General features: G+C 44.7%; 1 protein-coding gene across 2 annotated transcripts in view; it reads left to right on the top strand.

Moving 5' to 3' along the window:
- Nucleotides 1-4,387: 4,387 nt before the first annotated feature.
- inhbaa (inhibin subunit beta Aa) overlaps nucleotides 4,388-10,000 on the top strand; it is a 16,569-nt gene continuing 10,956 nt past the window's right edge. The window contains exons 1-2 of one of the 2 annotated variants that reach the window (XM_062441293.1): nucleotides 4,388-4,836; nucleotides 4,897-4,943. In XM_062441293.1, the coding sequence (XP_062297277.1) occupies nucleotides 4,388-4,836; nucleotides 4,897-4,943 (496 nt within the window). Of the gene's footprint in view, nucleotides 4,944-10,000 lie in introns of both variants that reach the window. The other variant, XM_062441292.1, reaches the window with a different exon arrangement.

Here is a 10,000-nt window from a genome sequence, read left to right as displayed (position 1 = left end):
CTATATTAGAACCTTCTTAGAGTCCATTAGACATCCTTAATTCCCCACGTAGAACCATGCGTGTTCTCCCTTTAGACCCTCTGCTGCATCCCCCTATTAGACTCCCATTAGAACATCTGTAGAAACCCACATAGAACCTCACAGAACCTGATTCTCCTCTCATACTTTCCTGCAATTAGCTTCAAACAGAACCACGTGTATCTGCGTGTTTTCGGAGTGGAAACAGCCTCCAAGTCTCCTGCTTTAAGTTCTGGACGCATCTCTCCACAGATTTCGGGATATTTGGAAACATTTGGACCTGAACTAGAATTTAAAATAAAGTTGTGTGGTTTTGAACAACATGAGGACATAATAACGGGCCTGGCGAGGTTGAAGAGGTTCATTTAAGCCGAGCGCTCTCTCTTTCTTCCCCCAGCTGTTCTGGATGTATTTTGGATGCTCTTTTTTTTTCTTCATTTCAGCCCCAAGAGGCGACTTTCAAAACAAAGCGCATCAGAGCTGCTGGCGGCGTTACGACAGGTTCATGACTCACAGGTTGTGTCGAGTTATTTAAAGAAGCGGCGGGTGTAGACTAGTTAATTTCCATAATACACACCGCAACATCTTTATAAGGCAAGTCAGCAAGCAGTGAGCTCACACGGGCATGACACACACACACACACACACACACACACACACACACACACACACACACACACACACACACACACACACACACAGATCTGATGATGTCATAACAGCAGAGGGAGAATCCCAGACGTCTGATTAAAGCAGGAAGCTTCGGTGTCTTTGCTGTTTCCTTTACAGTCACATCTGACTGTTCATCAGCTTCTCTACGTAAATAAACCACAACTCATAGGAGGAGGAGGAGGAGGAGGAGGGGGGGGGGGGGGGGGGGGGCTTTACTCGCACAGAAAACCAGAAGATGAATCAACAAATTACCTCAAACATTATATTTTAGTGTCATGAGCTCAATTTAAACCCACGTTTGCTTAAAAAGGGAAAGCATCCTGAATAGACACAGTTACTAAAGATCAAAATATCTAATATAGTATGTTAGTATAGTAGTAGAATAGAAGAAGTAGAATAAGTGTATTTATTTCTCTGAGGTGTAACAGCAGCTGTAAACTTGGCTGAGTGAATGAATGAATCATCAGATCAGTGTGAAGACGAGGAGACTGTAACCTTCCTCACATCAAACATCAAACTAACAGAAACGTCACATTTCCATCGTTTGATCTTTGACTGACGCTGTTAATGACGTCATCGCGTTTCTTCTTCTTCTTCTTCTGCAACAATTTAACGGCACAGACTGGAGCATTAGAGCGCCGCCTGCTGTTCATCTGCTGATATTCACTCAGCAGCAGCAGCAGCAGCAGCAGTGGATGGAAACTAACATTAAAACACATTTTATTTGCATTTATTTGGATGGAAACCAACTTCCTTATACGTCATTAAAAATCCCCTCAAAAATCCCACATTGTTTCCTTTTAAAACTCCTTTACTATCCCATAATAATACCACTACTACCACTACTACTGCTAATGATAGATGATGTGAATGAGGCTGTAAAACATCACATTTAGGCCCAATGAGGAAATAAATCCATGTTTTATGTTGTAAGGCCTTAAAAGATGAAGGAAAACCAAATAAATGTTTTTTTAAATATCACTTTCTGACCTACGAAGGGTTAAAACTGAACTAACGTCACATTTTGGTCACATTTCACCTTTTTCAGCAGCAGTATCTCCATATTTTTGACTTGAAGAACTCGTTACACAAACACACAAACGCTGCTCACGTGTTCTGATGTTTCATGGTGTGACGCAGCCTGACTGGATGTTTGATCACACCTAGGAACCTTCTTCAGACCACCATTACCCCTTTTTCCACTGAGCTGGAGCCGGTGCTGGTTCGGAGCTGGTGCTAGAGCCAGTTGGTGCTAACCTGAGCACCTCTTACGAACCTGTTGCTTTTCCACCGGCAAGGAGCCACGCGATTACGTCACTGTATAACTTAGCCAGAGCACACTTCTGAAGCACTTCCATGATTCACCAATGAGAGGCAGAGGAGGCATCTAGCCTGCCGGAAACAAAGAAGTAGAAGAAGTAGAAGCAGAAGAAGAAGAAGAAGACAGCTCTGGTTAGCCCCGCTAGCCGGCTAATAAACGTTAGCCCCGCCCCCAGCCCGCTGACGTAATCGGTTCTTGCTTTAGACCAGCAAAGAGTTGGTGCTCGCTCTGGCTCCCGTTCTGAGGCTCGGGGCTGGAGCTTTGTCAGTGGAAAAGCAAAGAGGTGCTGGTTTGGAGCCAGAGCCTGACTAAGCACCGGCTCCAGCCCTAACCCTAACCCGGCTCCAGCTCGGTGGAAAAGGGGGTATTCGGACCTTCCTCCTGTTTACACTTTCAGAGACGCATTTTCAAAGAATTACCAGCTGATTCAGACCGAAGAAGACAAACTGAAGCAGTGGAAGACAAATATTTCCCCTCCTGAAATCTTAATGTATGAATTATAACTCTTCTATTGAAAGGCGGCCAGCTGAGGTGGTTTGGACTCCTGGTTGGGATCCTTTAACACTTTTTACAATCTTATTCTCTAAGTGTCAGTCTACAGAAACAGTGTTTTATTGTTGTTGTTTGTTGACTGCAGCAGGCCTCTGACTACAACACAGATATTCATGTTTGAGGCATTTTTGACTCAATGATAATTAAAATAAGCTGTTTACTCATCGCGCTGCGTTCCAACTGTACTGTAGAAGTCGGAAATTTCCAAGTTTCCCTTAGTTGGAAAATTGCAGCTGGAACGTTTCCTGGAGTCGGATTTTGGACTCGAAAGGTCGGAAGAACCTCATCAGTCCTGACCTCTGTCTCATTAATGTGTCATTATCATCGCTATCAGTGGTTAACGTGGATAGAAACTGGTTGTCTGACTTCTCGGGGGTTTAAACGGGACGCATGGTTACATATAAACTGATGTTAAAGCAGTTTAAGGCCCTCAGTGTTGAATCTAACAGCACTGAAGCTTTGAGAATACTGTAAATGTAGAGATTTAGAGGAGTCGGGGTTAAAGGAGGATTCCCCCTTTTTTTCCTTCATAGCAAAGCCGTCGGCCGCCGCAGCGCGACGAGGCGAGACGGCACAGTCATGAAGCGTGATGTCATGTTGACTGGAGCTGAGCGGCAACCAGACTAAACACATCCAGACTGTCAGACGGACAAACTGACTGACTGTCAGACAGACGGACAGACAGGAGAGTCACAGGACGAAATCCAAGTCATCCAAGAATTTTCCCTTCAACACGTAACTCATTCACAGCCGACCGTGGGAGGAGGAGGGAGGGAGGGAAGGAGGGAAGGAGAGAGGGAGAGAGGGAGGGCTCTGAAAAGGAATCCCAGCTCCGCTCCATTAACAGCCAAACAGAGGGAGGGAGGGGAGAAATAAATAAAGAAAGACAGAAAGAGGAGGGAGGGAGGGAGAAGGTAAAAGTTGGGATTGTATGAGTCACGGAGCGCGATGGGAGGAGACTGGAGTGGAGGAGAGAGAGAGAGAGAGGGATGGAGGGAGGGAGGGAGGTATAATTATGGTTGGAGGCTGCCAGGACGAGAGAGAGGAGAGAGAAGCAGAGGGAGGGAAGGAAAGACGAGAACGAGGAGAGAGAGAGAGAGTCCAGCCCACTCCGGTAAAACCATTCAACTGGTGAGCGAGGGAACGCATTCAAGACAGAGAGAGAGAGAGAGAGAGAGAGAGAGGAAAAGAGGTAAAAAGAGAGAGAGAGAGGAACTCCCTTCGTCTGGGATAACTTAGTCAAACTGCCTCTTGCACACACACACACTGAACACACACTCTGCAGCGACTTCACCCCGGGAACAAGGATTCTCCTGCTCGCCACAGTTTTTCCTTCATTCATCATCACATCTGAGAGTTTTTTCTTCTTCTTTTCTTGTTTTTCTTTCTTTTTTCTTTTTCTTTTTCTTTCTTGTGACGCCTCCACATTTTGCAGCCATCTGTCCCTGACAAAAAAGATAAGGATTACTCATTTTCTCTCTCGGCGGCGTTTTTGTGTGTGTGTGCGTGTCTTTTTTTTTCTCTTCTTCTTCTTGTTTTTTTTTTTTTTTGTCCTCCTCTCCTCTCTTCTCGTTTTTTCTTTACAGCTTTTTTTTTCCCTCCGTTTTCGCAGGTGGACTGTGTGAGCTGAGCTGAACTTTGCAAGCGTCTAAACTTCTGAGGAGACACTGAACGCTGCTCTGTCTTCATCCAGGACTCAATTTTTTTCTTCAGACACTTTTTGGCCAAAACTCGACTTTTTCTTCATCTTTTTTTTTTCGCGCCTGCATCCGGCAGCATCACCAAAATCCAGCACCGGCAGCCAATCAGGCGTCTCCTGTCATCATGTCGGTCGTATCTGTGCTCAGTTGGATGATCCTGCTGCTGCTGGTCCAGAGCTGCGGCTCGTCTTCGGACCCCGAATCCAAACTCCAGCCGCCGCCGCTCTCTCTGACCGTCCATCCTCAACACCAGCTGCCTCCGGACGCCGCCTCCAACTCCCACTGCCCCTCTTGTGCCCTGGCCAGGATGCGAAGGAACGAGGCGACGGGGACGACGGCGGCGGCGGACGACTTGGCGGGACACGAGAAGGAGGAGGAGGAGGCGGCTCAGATGGACGTGGTGGAGGCGGTGAAGAGACACATCCTCAACATGCTGCACCTCCAGGCCCGGCCCAACATCACCCGGCCCGTGCCGCGCGCCGCGCTCCTCAACGCCCTGCGCAAGCTCCACGTGGGGCGGGTGGCGGAGGACGGCAGCGTGCAGATCGAGGGGGAGGAGGAGGCGCGAGGAGGGCGGGGAGGAGGAGGAGGAGGAGGGGGAGGAGCAGCGGCGGCAGCACGGATGGAAGACAGCAGCGACGCGCAGGAGACGACGGAGATCATCACCTTCGCCGAGGCTGGTGAGTACGATGGCTCGGTGTGTGTGTGTGTGTGCGTGTGTATGTGTGTGTGTGTGTGTGTGTGTGTGCGTGTGTGTGCGTGTGTGTGAGAGCATCATTATGTTCTTCAGCATCAGAAAAACACACAGAAATCCTTTTGTGTGTGTGTGAAACCTCAAAGTGTTGTAATGACGATGACTGGGTGTAAGCATGCTGTTTTTTTGTTATGTGCGTAAGAGTGTGTGTGTGCGTGTGTGTGTGTGTGTGTGTGTGTGTGTGTGTGTGTGTTTGGAGAGCAGCCAGGACTGAGTGTGTGAGCACATATTTGCATGTGTTTCAGTTTTGTGTGTAAAGGACAAAAATGCAGCTGTGTTGGAAATAAGCTTGTGAAACGACCAGTGTGTGTGTGTGTGTGTGTGTGTGTGTGTGTCTGTGTGTGTGTGTGTGTGTGTGTCTGTGTGTCCACCTGCTTAATTCCACCTGCGTACTCACTCAGCCGAACCCGTCAGATATTCACACACACACACACACACACACACACACACACACACACACACACCCCACTGTAATCGCCTCCTGCTGTTTTCAAAGAATACCTCATTATCTACTTAAAGTCAGAGGAGATTCGTGTGTCACTGCCTGCCTGCGTGTGTTTGCGTGTGTCTGTGTGTGTGTGTGTGTGTGTGTGTGTGTGTGTGTTTGCACGTGTGTGTGTGTGTGTGAGTGAGCGTCTCTTATAGCCTGCTGGAGCGCTCCTCTGACAGACGGTAGCGACAGAGAGTCAGACAGACAGAGTGAAGCGCTGCTGTGTGACTGAATCATAAATCAGGATTCAGGCGTGAAGCGTTGCCGCGGCGATGCTCAGCGGCACGTCGGCAGGCTGAAGTGAGGTCAGCTGATTGGTGCGTGCGTATGTGTGTGTGTGTGTGTGTGCTCACCCTGCACCTCGACACCTCCCAACATGTTTTAACATCGTCGTGCATCAGGCTGCATTTCTTTACTTCCTCACAGCTGATTTTTCTCTTTCTGTTCATTTCTGTGAAAATCAGCCTGCAGAGAGATGAAAACATCACATTTAATCAGCTTCACTCTTTAATCAGAGTTACATTATCAGGATGTGATCATTGAAGCATCTGAGCAGCATCTGGTTAACCCTTTAGAGACGCTCCAATATGTGACATCCTGCTTTTTAACGTCCATGTTTCCTCATTTTTTGTGTTTCATGTTGATTTAAAGCTGAAAATCTGTTTAAAATTACAGTTTTGCACACTGTAAAAAATGATCAGCAGTAAATATAAAGTATAACAGATGTGAAACCAGCTTTAGGAGCTAATTAGTCAGATAGAAATGATGGAAAATGAACTTTCCTTTAAGTTGTATTAGTATATAAACCGCCTTATAACACTATAAGCATCTATAAGGACATAATAACTTCTATTATTACAGCTGTGTTTTACTGTGTTGTCATTCAGCAAACATAGTGTGTTATAAGCCTTTTATTAACTCTTTATTAATGGTAAATGGGGGGATGGGGGGGGGGTGTTACAGTAGTGTGAGCAGCTGTGGGATCCTGTGTGGAGCTCACCTGTCACTCAGGCCGTGTGGGCGGGACTCTGACGTAGATTTTCTGGATTTTCTGTGTCGGTGCAGTTTGAGTTTTTCTGTAGGCGAGAGTCTGGAACAGCAGATGGAAAAAAGGTTTTTTTATGAAGCGGATCAGAGCGGACAGACTGAGAGCAGCAGCAGATTTATTTAAAGGAAAACATCAGAGAGAGAGCAGGCTGAACGTTTCATGAATGACGCTCATTGAACCTGTTTGCTAATAACAGGGGTGTGGTCAGAGGGGGGGGGGGGGGGGGGATCTAACAGCCAAACCCCAAATATCACGAGTTCTGATTGGCTGATGGTCACTCTGGAGGCGGGGCCAATCAGCTGACACCACCTTGGATTCTGTCTTTTCCTGTTTCTGCTTAAAACCACCGAAGAACTTCATTAGAACCTTTTTAGAACATTGTTTTTATACTTCTACTCATCACGTAAGGAGGGAGAACGTCAGTAGAAACTCCTCCTATTCAGAATTACCTTTAAAATAATGTTGATTTTCCACAGCTAACTAATTAACTACATCTGTGTTGACCAGGATGATTGATTGATTGATTGATTGATTGATTGATTGGCTGCCTGCAGACACCGCTCAAAGCCAAATAATGCTCTTAATATTTAACTGTAATTAAATGATTTAAACTAAATTATACATTTAGCAGCTTATATCTTGAACTCAAAAAAAAATAATTTGATTTTCAAATGTTTTTTTCTTTTTAAAAGCAAATCTTAAAGCTGCGTTATTGCAGTTTTTGGCCACCAGGGGGCAGTAGAGCTCCACAGCTTTGCATTATATCGTCTTATAAAGAAGTTGTAGTGAATATTTTGACATCCAGCAGACACAGAACAACTTTTTATAATGTTAATAATGACTCGCGGTGTTCCTCAGGGTTCTAGTCTGGGTCCTTTATAGTTTTAGTTAAAGTCTGTTTACGTTAAAACTGAACCAGGAAGGAAACGTTTGGAGAGATTATTAATGTTTAGTTAGTTTTAGGCAGAAAAGACGTCATGGTTAACCTTCCTGTCGTCCTCCCGGGTCAAATTGACCCCGTCTGTTTTGACTGGTCCTTCTTTCCTTCCTTCCTCCATCCCCCTTTCTTCTTTCCTTCCCTCCCTCTTTCCTTCCTCCCTTCCTTCTTTCTTCCCTCCCTCTTTCTTTCCTCTGTCCTTCTTTCCTTCCTTCCTCCCTTCCTCTTTTCCTTTCTCCCTCCCTGCCTCCTTCCTTCCTCCCTCTTTTCCTTCCTCCCTCCCTCCTTTCCTTCCTTCGTCCTCCCTTCCTTCCTTCCCTCCTTCCTTCCTCCTTTCCTTCCTTCCTCCTTTCCTTCCTTCTTCCTCCCTTCCTTATTTTCTCCCTCCTTTCCTTCCTCCCTCCTTTCCTTCCTTCTTCCTCCCTTCCTTCCTTCCTCCCTTTCTTCCTTCCTTCCTCCCTTTCTTCCTCCCTTCCTTCCTTCCTTCCTCCCTTTCTTCCTCCCTTCCTTCCTTGACTCGAGGACAACAGGAGGGTTAAACTAGTTATTGTGAAACATACTGAGGTCTTTAAAGAGTTAAAACACTCGTCCCCGTCTCTTCTCAGAGGAGCCGATAAAAACCTTTTTCTAGGATGTTACACAAAGCCGCCGTGAGAATAGTTTGCACGCAGCCGGTCTCTGCTTTGTTAGGAGCAAGTGATGCATTCAGGGACCCCTTGGTAATCGGTTATTTTGGGCGACGGCGATTAGAGCGAGTTGAGGAGGCCGAGAGAGAGAGACAGAGAGAAAGAGAGAGAGACAGAGAGAGAGAGAGAGAGAGAGAGAGAGAGACAGAGTGAGAACAGGTAACAAATAGTGTGGGTCAGATGCAGTAAGACATCATGGAGGTCAGAACTGGGAATCAGAGAGAGAGAGACAGAGAGAGAGAGAGAGTGAGAACAGGTAAAAAATAGTGTGGGTCAGATGCAGTAAGACATCATGGATGTCAGAACTGGGAATCAGAGAGAGACAGAGATAGAGAGACATCGGATTCTTGGCGGAGAAGAAGTGTCAACCTCCGTTTAGCAGCTGCGACACAATATCCTTCTGTTCGGGGTTTTTCTGTCCGGTCTAAATTCCTCTCCTCCGTCCCTGTTTATCCCTCCGTCGCTCCCCACACAAAGACGACAATTAAGCTAATTGAACTTAATTGAACACATCATTAGTGACATTCCACCATCCACTTTCATCTCTCTCTCTCTAACCTCGATCTACCCCTTCCGATCTCTGGCAGACAGAATAAACCGGTCATTGTTGGATCTATTCTGGTGGACGATGGTTAGAGTCTGTCTGGGGAATCAAACCGGCGACCCGACCCGGTTCGCTCGTCCTCAGAGAGGAATCACGGCGGCCGATAGAGAAACAAAGAGACACAATAACCTGAAAATAAACCACAATTATCAGATTTCCTTTCTCATTTCTCTGCACTCGTTCTTTCTTTTCTTCTTTTTTTACACTGTAAAAGAAATGTGTTTTTACAGGTTTTTACTGTATTTAAAAAACATAAAAATATACATTAAATTAACTAATATAAAATAACATAATTACATTTGCTTTGATCTTAAATGAAATAAATTAATATAAACCTGTTGAAGATTCGACATTAACTACAATTATGTAAATAAACTCAATTTATTGTATATTTCTGTAATTTTAAGCCTGATTATTTGTATTATAGCAGCCTCAGTTTTTATAGGTTATTTATAACTTTAAAGTCAAGAAATACACATTTCATGTCAAATTAAAGCTATAAACTTCACCTTAATGATGGAATATTTCTACATTTTACAGATTTTTGCTGTATTTCAAAAACATGAAAGTGAATTAACTCTTCGAATGTAAAATATATGAATGAAATAGACGATTCTACATACTTAATATGCAATTAAACTCAATTTATAACAATATATATAATAATTTTAAGCCTGATTATTTGTATTATAGCAGTGTTAACATGAGGAAAGTTATTAACGGCAGTTTAATGCTGGAAAAGCTCATTTTTATGATGTTTTTAGTATTTTATTAGTTTTTTATTCTATTTTTTCCTCCATCTTTCTTTCACCTCTTCACTCTCCTCTCCTTCATTTACCTCATTTTTATTTAACTCTCTCTGTTTTCTTCCCTTCTCTTTCTTTCTTTTTTCTTTGCCGTGTGTCACATTCGCCGCCGGTTTGAATCCCGTCGTCCAATCGCATCGCTTGGCTCGTCTCTGATGTGAGAGCGGCCGCCAAAGATGCTCTACGTCTGCGGAGATGAATCACTACGTAGTAAACAAGTACAGATTGGGTCCAGACCTGCTGTACACACACACACACACACACACACACACACAAACACACACACACACACACACACACACTGACTGATATGTTCCTTCACTATCAAACTACATCTCTGAATTATTTACCTTTAAATTTAATTAATTTACTCCTAATTAAGATATTTTAATGGAATAATACTCAATAAATA

This window comes from Scomber scombrus, chromosome 20, assembly GCF_963691925.1.
Source record: "Scomber scombrus chromosome 20, fScoSco1.1, whole genome shotgun sequence".
Classification (NCBI taxonomy): Eukaryota; Metazoa; Chordata; class Actinopteri; order Scombriformes; family Scombridae; genus Scomber; species Scomber scombrus.
Note: the sequence above shows the minus strand (reverse complement) of the source record. Positions and strands in the feature narration are given on the sequence as shown.